The sequence below is a fragment of the Gouania willdenowi genome, unplaced genomic scaffold (genome assembly GCF_900634775.1).
Source record: "Gouania willdenowi unplaced genomic scaffold, fGouWil2.1 scaffold_334_arrow_ctg1, whole genome shotgun sequence".
Classification (NCBI taxonomy): Eukaryota; Metazoa; Chordata; class Actinopteri; order Blenniiformes; family Gobiesocidae; genus Gouania; species Gouania willdenowi.
The window spans coordinates 32,245-49,262 of record NW_021145096.1 but is presented as its reverse complement, the minus strand read 5'-3'; the positions used below and the strand labels follow the sequence as shown (position 1 = coordinate 49,262).

Genomic DNA, 17,018 nt, shown 5'->3' with positions numbered 1-17,018 from the left:
TCAATAGACTGTGGTGCCTTCAGGGTGTATGCAGCACATAACGCCTTGAGGCAGTCTGAGTGGAGCGAAGTGAGTAGGCTGTGTTCCATGTGACACTATTTGTGACAATAAGATATTTGTCATGCATTATCCAAGAAATCTCTTTTACTTTTTAGGCCGGGCTACCGGACTCAAAACGCCACTCACTTTGTTCTTCTTGTTTTTCTTGTGTACACCAGTTAAAATCTCTACTCTTCTGTTATTCGTGAACAAATCAGACTGAAATTTGATAGGTATAATCTATGGATGTGTATGCATCGACGCTCGTAGCCCGATTTTTGATTTGGGGCCCAAAAGAAATATTTCAACGGTTGGTGGTACCGAATCATTGCAACATACCAATATATAAATGGGGCCTATTACCCCGTACGTGTCACGGGGGCCCTCGGGGCCCCATTTTTCAAATGACTACTCCTCCGTTAGTTCTCGTTAGATCGGAATGCAGTTTGGTATAAATACTCTATGAATGAATATGATGAGATGCTCGGAGCTCTTTTTTTTTTAAATGGGGCCGGGGGCCCACCCCCAATTTCCGGTAATTTCCAAATTTATGGGAACATAGTCGTGTGATATATCGTTTCAAAGGTAATTCAATGTAGATTACGATTTTGCCTCGCACAATTTGATTAAAGACCCAGGGGCCCACCCCCCTTTTTTTGGCAATTTTCATTAAAGTCATTTTCTCATTTATTTGAGTCAAATATTGCAACAGTTGGTGGTACCGAATCATTAACACATACCAATATATGAATGGGGCCCATTACTAGATATGTGCCACAGGGGCGCCGTTTTCCAAATGACTACTCCTTCGTTAATGCTTATCGATTCGGGCTGTAATTTGACATGGATGTCAAGAGCCTCTCGGAGACATTTTTTACTCGGTGGAACCGAGTCATTTGACTGAATTTTCGGGAACATGGTACGTTCACGTTTCGCGGGCTCTGCCGTTCATCCAAACTTTTAATCAACATAAACTAACCACACAAAGAGGAATATGGTACTTTTCATACATATATATATCCCGGTATATATTTTTTTAAATAAGTAGTTTTCACCTGCAGAGCTATTTGATAGTTGGAGAGCCTTCCAAACAACTTGTGTCTACAAAGGATCTATTAAATATTATCACAAGTATCACAAAAAAAGTTGGTTTTATTATACTGTGCACCTGAACTCAGTGTCCCAAACAAGTATTTGTGGTTGCACAATGCATTGCTCACAGTTTTGGACTTCTAAGGAGTTGATGTGCTAACTGCAAAATGAATACAGAACTGTCATCTATTTTAGCAGATTTTAAGGATTTTTTTTACATTGGAACATCAAGAAGCTTGTATGAATACATTGCTTTGTCACATTATGGCTTTGTACCACCAAACAGTGTAATTATTTTTTTTTAGCTTATTTTAAAATCTTAGCTTTACTGTGCGTATTGTCATTGTGTTTTGTAATATGCAAGAAAATTCCATGCATTGTATTCTTATGAATATGCCACAAAATGTAAAGGAAATGCTTTTAATTTTGTTTTTGTTGTTTTTGGGAAAATGAGCTGAATATAGAACATTTGACACCAATGTCACGTACACGGTAGAGAAAAAAGACTTTAGGATATGAGCCTTTCCATCATCTATATAAACATGCATAACTTCTAGAAATTGTTTTATTGATAGTGAACACAATATAATGCGCATGGATCTATATAAGGTGACCTATGAGTAATTAATACTGTACTTAATGTCAATCGTTTTACTTATGGAATGTGAATGTTCAGTTCCTGCTTCTCATTGTGAACGTGTTCTAAAAGTTAGCTGACCTTTGACCTGCCTGTTGGAACTTAGGTGTGCGTGCTGCTGCTGGGTGTGCTGGATGAAGTTCCAGATATACAGCCTTCATATGTTCAGTTTATGAGTAATTCACATTGACAAAGGTGTGACCTGAACAAACAAGAAGAATGATGTCATACAATAACCATGTCTTATCTGCCTGATGTGAACGTTGGCTGGAAAAATGTGTGTCCAGGAAAAGGCTAAAACTGTGTTATCTGTACTTTTTCTGCAGTTTACCTCTGGGCACAAGGACAACGGGATGGCTTTGATAGAGTTTAATGGTACAGAAGCTTCGGAGAAGTATCAGACAAGTATTCAAAGTTTTTAAATGCAAGGTTTCTTCTACAACATGGCTGCAAGTCAGAACAACCACTGGGAAGATGATGACCTCAACAGGTATATTCATTTCTTTCTTCAACAAACAAGCGCTTTAGCTATTTACACCAGTGACTAACTCTTGTCCTCCTGAGACAGAATTTTTTATTATTTTTTTATATTCACATTTGTTCTACATACTGAGAGTCTTTAGGTTAAAAAAACAATGTACAACAAAAATTTTCTCAGAAATATTTTTATTTTTGTATTTATCATCTGTCCTTTGTTGTAGACATCGGGTTTATATTAATACAAAGCGTAACTTAAAAAACGCAATGACAATGTATTATCTTCTGTTATTCTTGTCTAAATTTCTTTGCATTTCATGAACATTACAACAGTTAGATGAGAGAAATACATCTAAACATTAAACCTTATTTCTTTGTAAAACCTCTCAGAAAGTTCATGGGTTCAACCTCTAGGGTGGTGGAGTAAGGGTCAATGATGCAGGCTTGTAATCAGCGGGCTATTGGTTCTAATCCAACCTGGTCCATCATTGTGGGATGTTAAGCAAGTCCTTTAACCCAAACTGCTCGTGTTGGACAATACTTTGAATAAAATGAAATGGTAGTAATAATAATAATAATAATAATAATAATAATAATAATAATAATAATAATAATAATAATAATAATAATCCTTTCTGTGTGGAGTTTCCATGTTCTCCCCGTCCTTGCTTGGGATTTTTCCAGGGGAAGTCCCTCGTTTATCCCTGGGATTACGTTCTAAAAATAACCCGCAACAAGCAAAATCTGCGAAGTAGTCAACTTTATTTTTTTACAATTATTATACATGTTTTAAGGCTATAAAACCCCTCACCACACACTTTATACACTTTTCTCAGACAGGAATTAACATTTTTCTCTTGTTTAAACACTCTCAAAGTTCAAACCTTCGTAGATTTTAAAACATAAACATGTTTTCAAACATACAGCACTTCAGAGTCACACTGCTAGCGATCAGACATTGATGCCAAACGCATTCAGAGTCTTTGTTGATGATGACGTCAGGCCATCAACACGGACAAAGGTCTGTTCACCCATTCAACCATGGAGTAGAAGCTGTGTGTGACCACCTGGAGCTGTATGACACGGCCTTTATAACCGGGACTGGACTAGGAAGGATTAGGCATGAGAATAATCAGCGAGGAGGTGGTAGTAGCAGGTAAAAGTTCTCTCTGTAGCACTGAGCTAGGATAGCATTAGCCGCTAATCACATCGGCTTTATTCACTGGTGGTTTATGTTTGTGAGAGGAGAAAAAGAAGCGCAGCTCCTCGCTTCAGCAGGCAGTGAAACTCACCGTGTTGGATGTGTCGCTGGTGGGTGAACGCAGCATTTGCCAATCAGGACACAAAACACAATGCGTGATCATACGCTTTAAAAAAAAATGCATCCAAAATTGCACTGTAAAAAAATCCATAAAACACAGAGGCTGCAAAAGGTGAACCACAATATAGCGAGGGACTACTATACTCCGGCTACTTCTCACAATCCAAAAACATGTCTGTTAGGTTGATTGAAATCTCTAGATTGCCCATATGAGTTAATGGGAATGTGAATGGTTGTCTGTGTGTGTCTGTGTGTTGCCATGCAATGGACTTTAGCCCTCTCTAGGGTCCCCGTCTAGTGCCCAAAAAAAGCTGGACATAAGAACCAGCAGACCCCCGCGACCATGAAAAAGGAGCAAGAGGGTCAGAAGTACTAGTACAAATAACCTGACAGCTCTAAATCTAAATCTCCCACCACAATTCTTAGCAAAGTTCTTTCTGCCCCACTCAGACCTCTGCTTCCTGAAGTATGGAAAATTGTGGAAAAACAGGAGTTAGCAAGTTCTGCTATTTACAACAAAGGACATAGAATAAAAGTTATGTTTTGAAAAGGTTAAAATCATTATGTTTCTAAAAACTTCACTGAATTGAAGAGTCTTTCATTAAACAATGTGATTATCAACAACTTGAGCATTATGTTAGCAAGAAAAATGATCATTTAACCCCCTTGGTCTCAAAAAATGAGGAAGCTGAGATACCAGCCATTTTGGAAAGACATTCTCCCCCTTTCTTTCTTTCTTGACTATTTTATGGACATTACATAAACCTGCAACATTTCCATTCTCTTTCCATGGTACTATTCATTGATCTGAAATAAACACAAATGGTTTAATGATGATGCGATCAGTTATGTGATCGATTCAATTGGAGACACCCTGGAAAAACAGAGATCAGTTGGAATACGCACCGCGAGCTGAGCGACGGCTGCAGCTCATGAATGAAACTCTGATGGCGCTAAGGCTTCTTTCTAGGCTGGTCTGACTGTTGTCCAGCTATTTTCATACTATGTACAAAGTAAAGCCACAGTTTGATCACAAATATGAAGTGAAACAAGCCGTTATCTATGCAGAGGTTGGTGAATTGCACATTAGGGACCCAAAACTGATAGGACAGGTATAGAAATGATGCTCGACTTCAAGTCAGGCACACTAACATCAGCTCCATAGCACATTTTAAATTTAAAACAGCTTGTTATGTTGGAAACCAATGGCAGTTTCACTGGATGTAAACAATATCTTTGTCTCCTCTAGCCGGACTCACTGTAGGATCGCAGACACTCTTGTCCACCTGACATAATATTTTCATGAAGCCTGCAGTGCTGCACAATCCTGCATGCTTTAGAGCTCACAGTATTGACGACAGATGATAATGGTATTATGTGGGACCTGCAGTAATATTGGAACAAACACATGTGGATGTCGCGGCACGCGCAGGCGCACACACACGGAGAGGACGCAGGCGCACACAGACACGTGTGGAGGACGCACACATTAGAAGTTTAATCGGGCCGAAAAAAGCACAATATTGTTCGTCTGCGGCCAAAAATGGGCGTTTTTGTTCATCACAGGAACACCCTCTATCTGAAACGAGAACACCCACTGCTTCTTCGGCTGCCAGATGCGTAAAGAAAACGAGGTGGCGACCCCTTGTGGATGTTTTTTTATAGACTGTATATATCAGAGGAAATTAAAATACGAAGTTGACCAGTATGTGTCCATTTTAAAGAGGACTTTAACTTCCTACACAGTTTTGAGACTGCTTTGAGTTATAAATTTACCAAATATAAAATAATTTAAATGTATCTGAATGTCTAAACAGTAAAATACAAATGAACACAATATAATTAGAAGATATAAAACAAAGGCCGTTTTAATGAACAAGTTGACACATTTAAGGTGGATGAAAAAACATTAAAACAAATAAAAACATTGCACTGAGCAGTTTTTATTTTATATGAGCTACCATGGCATGTTATATATAATTCAAAAGCTTATTTTCTCAAGAAAACAACCACATCACTCTGAACATTTGTCCCAAGAGCATTCAACAAGATAATGAAACAAATATAAATAGCTGTAAATGTTTAGTAAATAACAAATCTCTTACACATCTTAAGTAAAAAAAATAAAAATTGCCCTAATTGTATATACCCTACACTCACAAAATAAATAGCAGATAGTGACTAGTGAAGTGAGTGGGCACATTGTGATACCTTATTGCATTCTTACAGCTACTACAGTATCGCACATTATTACTACTGGTTAATGACAAGTACAGAGTCAGTAGATAGAGAACCCTTGCTTATTAATCCCACGGTGGGGAAATTTCAATGTTGGAGCGCACAGTACAGAACAGGAATAAAAAAGGAGCACTCAAACAGGATAAACAAGGTAAATAAGATAATACAAACATCTGAAATATTAGGAATGAGTCGACACTTTGGGCCTATGTTACGTTACTACAGTGGGTACGGAAAGTATTCAGACTCCTTTAAATTTTTCACTCTGTTTCAAAGCAGCCATTGGCTAAAATAAAAAAATATAATTTTATTTCTCATTAATGTAGTCTGAGCACCCCATCTTGACAGAAAAAAACAGTAAGTTAGAAATTTTTGAAAATGTATTAAAAAAGAAAAACTGAAATATCACATGGTCACAAGTATTCAGACCCTTTGCTCAATATTGAGTAAAAACGCCCTTTTGAGCTAGTACAGCAATGAGTCTTCTTGGGAATGATGCAACAAGTTTTTCACACCTGGATTTGGGGATCCTCTGCCATTCTTTCTTGCAGATCCTCTCCAGTTCTGTCAGGTTGGATGGTGAACGTTGGTGGACAACCATTTTCAGGTCTCTCCAGAGATGCTCAATTGGGTTTAGGTCAGGGATCTGGCTGCGCCAGTCAAGAATGGTCACAGAGTTGTTCCAAAGCCACTCCTGTGTTATTTTAGCTGTGTGCTTAGGGTCAATGTCTTGTTGGAAGGTGAACCTTCAGCCCAGTCTGAGGTCCTGAGCACTGTGGAAGAGTTTTCCTTCCAGGATATCTCTGTACTTTGCCGCATTCATCTTTCCTTCAATTGCAACCAGTCGTCCTGTCCCGGCAGCTGAAAAACACCATGATTCACTGTTGGGATTGTATTGGGCAGGTGATGAGCAGTACCTGGTTTTCTCCACACATACCACTTAGAATTAACACCAAAAAGTTCAATCTTGGTCTCATCACACCAGAGAATCTTATTTCTCATAGTCTGGGAATCCTTCATGTGTTTTTTGGCAAACTCTATGCTGGCTTTCGTATGTCTTGCAGGAGAGGCTTCCGTCAGGCCACTCTGCCACAAAGCCCCGACTGGTGGAGGGCTGCAGTGATAGTTGACTTTGTGGAACTTCCTCCCATCTCCCTGCTGCATCTCTGGAGCTCAGTCACAGTGATCTTTGGGTTCTTCTTTACCTCTCTAACCAAGGCTCTTCTCTCACGATTGCTCAGTTTGGCTGGATGGCCAGGTTTAGGAAGAGTTCTGGTCGTCCCAAACTTCTTCAATTTAAGGATTATAGAGGCCAATGTGCTCTTAGGAACCTTGAGTGCTGCAGAAATTATATTGTAACCTTGGACAGATCTGTGCCACAATTCTGTCTCTGAGCTCCTTGGGCAGTTCCTTCGACCTCATGATTCTCATTTGCTCTGACATGCACTGTGAGGTGTAGGTCTTCTATAGACAGGTGTGTGCCTTTCCTAATCAAGTCCAATCAGTATTTTTAAACACAGCTAGATCCCAATGAAGGAGCAGAACCATCTCAAGGAGGATCAGAAGAAATGGACAGCATTTGAGTTAAATATGAATGTCCCAGCAAAGGGTCTGAATAATTATGACCATGTAATATTTCAGTTTTTCTTTTTTAATAAATTAGCAAAAAATTCTACATTTCTGTTTTTTTCTGTCAAGATGGGGTGCTGAGTGTACCTTAATGAGAAATAAAATGAACTTTTTTGATTTTAGCAAATGGTTGCAATGAAACAAAGAGTGAACAATTTAACGGGGTCTGAATACTTTCCGTACCAACTGTAGATTGGATTAATCTCTGATAGCTGGCTTCAAATAACCAAACATTCCCTGTCAGACAGGAGCTGTCTTACCAACATCAATCACCTATGATCAACACGCCAATTTAAGCTAAGTGATTACAGCCTCGGTACATGTGCGTGCACATGAAAAGGGTGGAGATTGCAGCCTCTGACCAATCGGTTCCTGCTGATAATGTCAGCCCCATCATATGAATGAATTATTAATTCATGACTTCAGCCGTCTGCTCGTTTAGTCCATTCAGACTAAAGTGTTTACAGTGATGCAGACTGTTTATGTATTAGCAGCATAAAGACATGGACAGAATAAACAGCACGTAAAGTGACTAGTGAATTGTCTGTGGAAATATTAATACAGTATTGCACAAGAGTTACTACAGAGATGAGTGACATGTATGGAGTCAGCTGTGTTCATTGATTATTGTAAAGTCTGACCGCAGCTTTCGCTTTACCGAAGTTGCGGAAGTGATGTTGTTTCTTCTTCTTCTTTAATGCTTTCCGGCAGGCTGTATGCTAGGTTTCCCCAATGCTGCCACCTTGATGTTGTTCCCACATAACTTCCTCTGATTAGTTTTCAAACTAACAGGAACACCCATGGGGGCGTTCTTGAATCAAATCGGGAACGCCCAGCTGTAGACAGACCCTTCTCGAAAAAAGAAGAACCTGCCTGAGAGAACACGGCCCGAACCCGTCCGACCTGAATGAAGCCGATGTCTCTTTAATGCTGAACACGTTTCAACCTGAAGGTATTCACATCCTTGTGCGTGCATGTAGAATGATCCATTGTGAGTTATAAACATGACGCTCAGCTTCATGTGTCGCTACATGCTACGTCTGGCTGAAGCTACACTGTTTATATGGGACGGTGCATACATGCGGGGCAGCTAAGTGACTGCAGGGGTCCTCGGGTAAAGACGGGAACATCTGAGCAAATTGCCTGTATTAAATAAACGGTGCAGCTGATGTATGTGTTTCTGGGCTATTCAAATTAAAAAGAGAGTTAAAACAACTCGTGCACTCCTGGAAGTCCCTTTTGTGTACAAGTGTTCAACAAGTAATACGACGGTACCACTTAAAAAAGGAAAAAAACAGCAGAAATTCCCCCCTACGTCGCTGTAAACTGAACGAAGGGCGTGCCATCGCTCCGTAGAGGAGCAAAATTACAATGCCGCGGGCCCCTGTGCTCAACAGCGCTGATATGCTGATCATTTTTTAAAGTGGAAATGTAAGACATTAATCTCTCGTTAGTATGAGGAAAACTCTATGTTCTGTAATTTCAGAACAGCAAAAAAATGACACCGTGACCCAGTCCGCCTTCTTAGCTTCAGACCGCCTTCATTGACAGACTTACTTTTTTCCTGTGCGTATTGTCCAGTCCAGGCTCCTGACACGCCTACTGCACATAAATCGACCCAAAGTACGTAAGTCTGTCCATGAAGGCGGTCTGAAGCCAAGTAGGCAGACTGGGCAATTATGTTGTTATTTTTTGACTGTCTGGAAATCACAGTTTTCCTAAAGCTTGTAAATTTCATTGAAATCCGTGAAAATGATAAAGCATACTTTTAAAATGAAAGCCCTTCATTGAAAAACAATGCAACAGGTTGATTTGATAAGATTATTGCAGTGTGAGGATTGGCCGCATTTTTCTTTCCAAGCCACATTTAAAATCCCCTCTCCACCCCCCACACTAACGACAGATTAACGTTTGTTGTTGTGGAAAGCCTACTTTTATTAACATTAGTCATCAACAGCATCATCTGTCATGAATGTTTCACATGTTATTTACTCTTGTAGTGTGATCAAACTATAGCTTTACATTGTACATAGTATGAAAATAGTTGGACATCAGTCTGACAGCGTGGGCAGAAGTCTGAGGTCTGTCACAGTTTCATTTTAACCAGTTGCAGCAGCCAACACACGCACCTCGGCATACAGCGGCAACAGTCTAAAGGCACAAACATACAAGGATGGAATGGACTCACAGAGGTCCCTCTGACCCTGTATGCGTGGACTGCGCACGGACTCAAGGACGACTGCGCCACATACCGAGTCAGAGAGAGTGATAACAGATGGGATAAATCGCTTGTAAAGAAGCATATCCAAGGTGGAGAGAACAGACGCAATTTATTTAAAAGTGTGGATGTGGAGTAGAGTGTGTCTGCTCTTCTGAGATCATTGCAGCTACTTGTGTGTGGTGTGAGTTTTGTGGCAGGGGAGGGGAGGGGCTGTAAGCCTCTAGTTATTGTCCCCACAGCAGCAAGTGATATGTGATGCATGCTTTCATGTCTCTAAAACGTCAGAACACAAAATAAAGTCCCTACATTTGTCACTAGGATAGGTTTCGAAGCATGGACAAGTCTCATGATTCTACATACTGCTGCTTTGAGCAACTAGGAGAATGTGTGTAAGGCCAGATTTGACTGGGAACACCCACATTTCAGGGTCGCTCCTCCCAGAGTGCGTAACTGGGACTTACTTAAAGCTGCAGTATGTAGAATCCTATCTCCGCTCCGTTTCAAAACCAAAACTTAGCCTCAATTACCTGTATTTTTTTTGTGAAAACTCAGGCAGCAGGGCGGAGCGCAGCTGAGTTACCCGTCAGCCAGCCTGTGTGTGTGTGTGTGCGTGCCGATGACAGGGGAGAGAGAGGGCTGATCACTTCTTCTTCAGTCGTACGTTTATAGCACTTACCATAGACAGTACCGCTTTATGGTTTAAATGATGAACTTACGGGGTTACTTAAGGATGAGTTCACCCAGAATGTAGGCTTATTCAAGAAGTTAACCACTTTAATTTTGTCTGTATTTGTGTTTTAACTCTGTCATAGGCTTGTGAGCTGTACAGGCCATACCAGGGTTGTGCCCTGAAGAAGCAGGAAGAGGCTGCGGTGTAGGGTTAATAAGATGGACACCTCTATGTGTTCAAACAGCATTGCTCACTCCAACACTGAATTGTTCCCACAATTTTGCTTTTAAATGTTCCCATGCATTTGTTATCAGAATTAGTTTTCGTTTTCAAGAATACTAGTTTTAAATTGAAATCAAGAAAAAAATAATCAAAAAGCTTAACCTTGAGAATGAATCTTGCTGTAGTCGGACAGGCGCTGTACATCAATCAGAAGAACTTAAAATAAGAGTGCTACTATCCAAGGAAAAAATGCCTTACAAAACATGAAATATTATTTTCAAAAAGCAGGCCAGTAACTTGTAAAACTGTTACATAAAAGATAAAGTCAACAACAGAACATATATTCTGTTAAAAGTTTTAAACATTTGTCTTGCTTGTTATTTCCCATATAATGACTGACTTGATGCAGGTTATATATGAAACTGATTTACATTGCAATCCACGGCTGCATATACATTTCTTAACCACTTTTTCATTGCAGAGTATGCTTTGGCCTGAGTGTTGACATGGAGCAAAACATGAAGGAGCTTCAAAAGGACTCAAACTGTAAGTGTCATTGTAATCTTGTAAGTCACGCTTTTTGGTCGCTTCATCACTTCATCGCTTCAGTGACGTGACGACCGCGTAATAGTGTAAATAATGTGTCTGTGGAGCAGGGCCGCAGAGGGCTGCTGCATAGAGAGGGCTGGTCACTGTGGGGTAACAGCTCTTATCATAGACAGCTTACGGTTTAAATGCTCAACTTATGGAGTTTCTAAAGGATGAGATCACTTAAAATATAATTAGAATTTAAAAGGTGTATTCAAAGAGTATTCCACTTTCTTTGGCCCCAGTTAGTTGGAAAAGTGTACGGCCCTCCCACTACAGTGGCTATAAAGACAGCGACAGCCGCTTGACGTTACATTTATGTAATATAGTCGGCAGAGTCATCTCGACGTCCAAAAAAATCAAAAGATGACAGCCTGGATTCAAATCCCCGACCTAATGCTTTGAGGGATATTTAGAGATATTGTTTACGCACCAGACTTAGCTTCACATGAAGCAACTCATATAACTAACTCTGCGACACACCCGTCACTGATACAGGTTATGTGGGTGGAGGGCCCGACGGAAGAGGAGGGGCGAAGGAGATAAAGCCGTGGCTTTCTTCGCTTTCTTCCTCTGGATCTCCGCATGGTGAAGGAACTCACAGTCGGCGTTGTATCCAGGAAACTTTACTACAGATGTCAGTAGGTGTTTTAATGCAGAACAACCTCTGTGTCTTTCCCTAAATGATTTGTTATGAAGAAAACTACAGTTTGAGGAAAAAAAAAACATAAAGCAGCACATCATTTGTAATGATGTGAGCACGTCTGTGGTGTGTGATGTTACTAATGTGTGTCAGATAAGAGTGTTAAGGTTAAGTGTTCCTTGAGAAGCAGTGTTCGAGTGGGCGGAGCCAGGTAGAAACCCAGGGTTTCTTTGATAAGTTCATGGAGGATATTACCATGATGACTACTCAGAGAAGAACATACCTCGCATTCTGGAATGTGATACTCAGTTTCCTTCATTTGAGCCTGAACATACTCAGAGTTCGAACATAACATACATTTCTGGGCATATAATCTGTAATCTGTTACTGATTACATTTTGAAAATAACCTTCCCAACACTGAGTATGTTAGCCTGAGATCAATAAATCTTCTTATCCATTGCGGTATTATTTGTTGGTGTTTGTTGTGTCAGAATTCACTAGCACCTCCTATAAACAAAACAAATCTGCATCACTCTCTTGTCTCATTCTCTTACCAATTCTCATTTGGAAAAAGAAAAAGAAACAGGTTGATTAGAACACCAACATAGTTAATGCTCAGTGACATTTATCTGTCCTGGCCTGTTTCATTTTCAGACTGTCCCTCATCATAGTTATCTAAATAAAAAGCATGAGAATGCATTATTTTAACTTAACATTTAGTAACACCAAATTTTACAATGAGGCAAATGGAGCAAATATGATAGGCAGTGTTAGTTAATTAGTTAGTTACTAGTCGATGACATGCTAACTTTGCCACTGCTGCTGGGATGAGATTCACTGCAGAGCAGATCGAAAACGTGACATTCCTTCAAAGTTATCGCATGCTGTTTGCAAATGTCTCTGCATACTGGTAGTATCTGCTCCCTTTGATGAAATATCAACTTTGTCAGGGTTGCTTTCTAGTGAAATGGAACCAAACTTTTGAGTGTTTGTGCCGCTTGGTCACCATGCTTCCTGATGGCTGCAATTAATTAATTATCTTCATGTAATTTTATTTAGAAATGGGTCGTCTAAACCTCAATTCTGGAAAAGAAACTTCATTCTGGTGTGTTGAATGTAAGTCATATAAAATATCCCAGAGAATGTGTGTGTGGAAATATATGTGCCTTGAATACTTTAACTGTGTTAATATTGATTAATTTTCTTGATATAGGTCAAAGTTTGTGTCAAACATTTGAAACCAGCACATTGTTGAGGTAATAAGCTTTTATTTGATATCTTGGTTTGCATATTTTCTGGTTGCAGAAATAGCTTCAAGAAAAATCTGTTTTGTCTGTAGAGATCACAATATCAAAGAATGGCATTTTTAGGGTCATATTAGAAACATCTTAAAAAATACAAATGGGAATGAGTTCTTTTTCTGTTTCTACTCAATAATGTGATCAATAATGAAAATCAAGTGGCGAATTGTTGTGGGTGGGTGGTGGTTCATGGTAGGTTTTCTGGGCTGCCGGCCTATGAGGGGCTCACTTGTATCGATACAGCCCCGCGGTGAGTCTGCTGGGACGAGTGACAAATAATAATTTGCATCTTTCTTTGCACAAGCAGTTGTGAAAGACCTAATTTGTAGTAGTATATTTCTGGCAGACAGGAATATGGACATTGTACTATTGAATGTGTCACTTTAAGTCCCCCATTGAGAGTGATGTCTTACTGTTAACTGATTACGTTGTGACAGTGTGATAAACAGGTTCCAAATGTGAGGGAACCCATTCCTGTTCCTTAATGATGAATCTGGTTCCAAATCCCAGCGCTACTTGAGAAAAGGCCTGTTTTTTTGGTGGTGCTTTTTGAGAGGCCAAAACAAAGTTGCATAAAGTGATGCATAGTTCTAGTAGAGATTATAAGCAAAATGTGCACTTTTTTCTTAAATTTGCTGCTTATAAGGAATACAATAAATCCTATGCCTCTAGTACCATACTGAATTACAGCTTCTTATTTTCTATTAAAATCCTTGGTATAATTTATTTGGATTGCATCGTATCGCATTGTGGAGAATTGAATCGCCATCAAATCGCATTGAATTGGGAAAGGGGGTGAATCTTATTGCATCGCCAGGGGATTCAATGTATCGCTAATGTGTCGTCCCACTGGTAGTGTATCGAGGTGCGTATCAAATCGTTGTCAGTGATGGAGATTCACATGTATAATCCACACCCTATATAATTACTCAACTTGGCCTCTATGTGCTATGGACAACGTCTGAGTGAGCAACGAAGGGGAAGGGGCAATCTATTGACTCACCCAACAAACAGGAGGAGTTTCAAACTAATGGTCTTTCCACTTTAAAATGCTTAGCAGAAACCTCAATGGAAAATTTTACAAACAAAGAAGCTCATATATACTAATAAACCAAACGCAGGACCTTATATTAAAAAAAAAACTACTTCAAATGAACCTCACAAGCCTTAAGGTTCTGACACAAGAAACACCAACTAATAATTCTAACCCTTTACAACAAGGGCAGGGTATGCAATGCACTTGCTACCAATCGACAGCTTTACCTGCTGTCTTTTTTGGCAAAAAGATTCTCAAGTTAGCAAAGCATTTTTAAAAGAACATAACCACAAACTGAGTTACACTACAGAAGAAAGCTGTTGTTTTACTGCTTCCTCTTCATCACACAGGATGTTGTGCCCATAATCACATTTACAGTAGTGCTTCCAGAACCAAAGTGGATAATGAACTTCTATTCATGTTTAGGTCGAGCAATAACCTCAGTTTGTCCAATCCCCCAGGGTGTGGGAGTGTTTTCCATAAAAAGACAGAGCTGTGTGTCTGAGGAAAGAGGATGTGGGTGAAGAAGGATGTAAAGCTATCGCTCTCTGGTTAACACCTGTTGTTCTAGTGTTTGACATGTTTCCACAGAGAACGTTATGGGAAGCCAAGTTAAGATTAAGCCCTGCAGATATTGACAATTCCTCTGTTAATCAGGGTGTTGTGTCTGATGTTTGACAAACAAGGTGATAGGTTAAGCGGTTGTTTTTAACATGTTTCTGTTGGCGCTTCCGTCATAATTTCTGTAAGCAGTTTGGTCTGCCTACCCGTCAGATTTTGAGGATCTTCTCTTCACATAATGTTTTCATAATAGGTTTTCCATGTTTCCCTCATAAATGTCTCAGCAGTAAAGGACATGAGCGATCACAAAGTCTTTTTTTAAAGATAAAAGTAGGATGTCACTGATTTATGTATTTATGTTGGTCTCTCTCCCCAGCTAACATCTCTCTCGCACATCCATCTTTCAACACTGATACCTACCATCTATTATCTGATAACACAGCGACCAGCGAAGGAGACCAGGTGGTTCCTTCTTCCCACAAATGCAAATTTTTTGGGAGTCATCAGAAACTGCTCCGACAACTGCAGCCGCTGCCTCTGTCTGACTTCAAGGACCTTTTGTCAGATGAAGCAGCTGATTGTGAGGTGGAGTTTTTCACCAGTGACCGACAGCATCTGTTGCCCAAAAACTGCCCCAAAGCTATATGTATGAGCAGCAAACAAGAAAACGGCCAGGTCAATTATGCATTTCAGGAAAGGTCCATGAAAACTAGGATGGGAATAATTGCTTCTTCTTGGCCGTCTACAGATGACAAAATTGTGGGAAGAGAAAGCCATTTTGGAGCCAATATATGGACACTTTCTTATCATAGCAAAAGTTGTCCAAGCCCAGCCTCTCCACCCCACAGCAGGGGCTTGGACTGCAACACAGACAAACCACAAGTGCCCCCCCGTATTCCCATCTCACCTAAACCCTCTTCACTACTAAATACTTCAAGCACCAGCATCGAGAACAGGCCTCCCAAAATCCCCCCCAGGGTGCCTTTAGTGCCACCTTGCCCCTCGCGCACACCGAGCCCCAAAAGTCTTCCCATTTATATCAATGGGGTGATGCCTGCCACACAGAGTTTTGCTGCTAATCCAAAATATGTGAGCAAAGCTTTACAGAGACAACAAAATGAAAGATTAGTGCTTCAAACTCAGCCAACTCCCTGCATCCTTCCCATTTTAAAGGATGGTAGACAGGCCAGTGCCACCCACTACATCCTCTTACCACCAGAAAGAACGCAGCACTCAGACAGGAAGGAGAAACTCCTGAGTGACCCGATCATAAACGAAAACATCAGCACCGAGCAGAGAAGATTATAACCTCGGCTGTGTTTAAATTCTGCAGTGTATCGTGGCTGATAATTACTTATTACATTATTTTATGTCTGATAATATACAGTAGGGGAGCTCTGCTTTAGAGAAATAAACGTAAACTATTGAATTGTGATTTATTTACATTTGTAGACATATATATATAACAAAAACATTATCAGCCTAAAACTTACGAATGAGGTGGAAAACTGTTACATCAGCTAGCTAGCTGAACCGACAGCTGACCCAAGGCTAATATTGTAAGATAGCAGCTACTAATGCTGCCAAGTGGTAATAAATAAATAAATAAATAAATAAAGTGGTAAATATAGATTGGGAGACTTGTATTCTTCGGGAAGATGTCAACTGAAATATTGACATTAATAATTAGTTTGTGACACACAATGGTTTTACTTTTGCTAATTTTAAGCCAACTGTAGCTCAGTTCACAGCACGGTGTGATATATAAGGTTAATGGAAAAATAATATATACAGAGATCATGAAGTTTTCTGAAAACTAATGCAAGGGGGAAAAAAGCAAAAAACTTGTTACTGGACAATCTGGGCTTGGGCAGTCTCAACATTCCTTTTGTTTATAACTTTATACTTGCTTTACAGGCGATTGTGGGTCAGTGGTAGAGCGGCTCCTCCAATAACCGAAGGGTTGGAGGTTCAAATCCCACTCTATCCAAGTCATTGTCATGTCCTTGGGCAAGGCACTTTATCCACATTGCCTAGTATGAATGTGGTATTTCCATTTCTGATCCCAAGTAAGCAGACTTCCTTAATATTTTTGAACATGTTAGTATTGCAACAGACTGGTACTCTAAAGTAGCACTGCTTTTTTCCAGTATTGAGTCTCATTTCTTGATCCTGCCCTAAGCTCCCTGAAGTACTGCTGAGTACTGAAAACAAACAGAAGCTTAACCCGATGCCACACTTTAACAAAACATTTTTTCATTTTTACAACGGGTTGTTTAATATATTTGATAAAGCCTGTGTTTTAATCAGTTAAGACTTTATTATATCTTATCTCTCACTC

General features: G+C 39.9%; 1 protein-coding gene across 6 annotated transcripts in view; it reads left to right on the top strand.

Annotated features, from left to right (window-relative positions):
• The window catches only part of LOC114459686 (ERBB receptor feedback inhibitor 1-like), a 29,765-nt gene extending 12,747 nt beyond the window's left edge, over positions 1-17,018 (top strand). For 3 of the 6 annotated variants that reach the window (XM_028441866.1, XM_028441867.1, XM_028441865.1), the window contains 3 exons: positions 2,095-2,258; positions 11,028-11,092; positions 15,054-17,018. In XM_028441866.1, coding sequence (XP_028297667.1) covers positions 2,191-2,258; positions 11,028-11,092; positions 15,054-15,985 — 1,065 coding nt within the window. In that variant the 5' untranslated portion in view covers positions 2,095-2,190 and the 3' untranslated portion in view covers positions 15,986-17,018. Of the gene's footprint in view, positions 1-2,094; positions 2,259-10,111; positions 11,093-11,632; positions 11,772-12,838; positions 12,896-15,053 lie in introns of those variants that run through there. The other 3 variants (XM_028441868.1, XM_028441871.1, XM_028441870.1) reach the window with 3 other exon arrangements.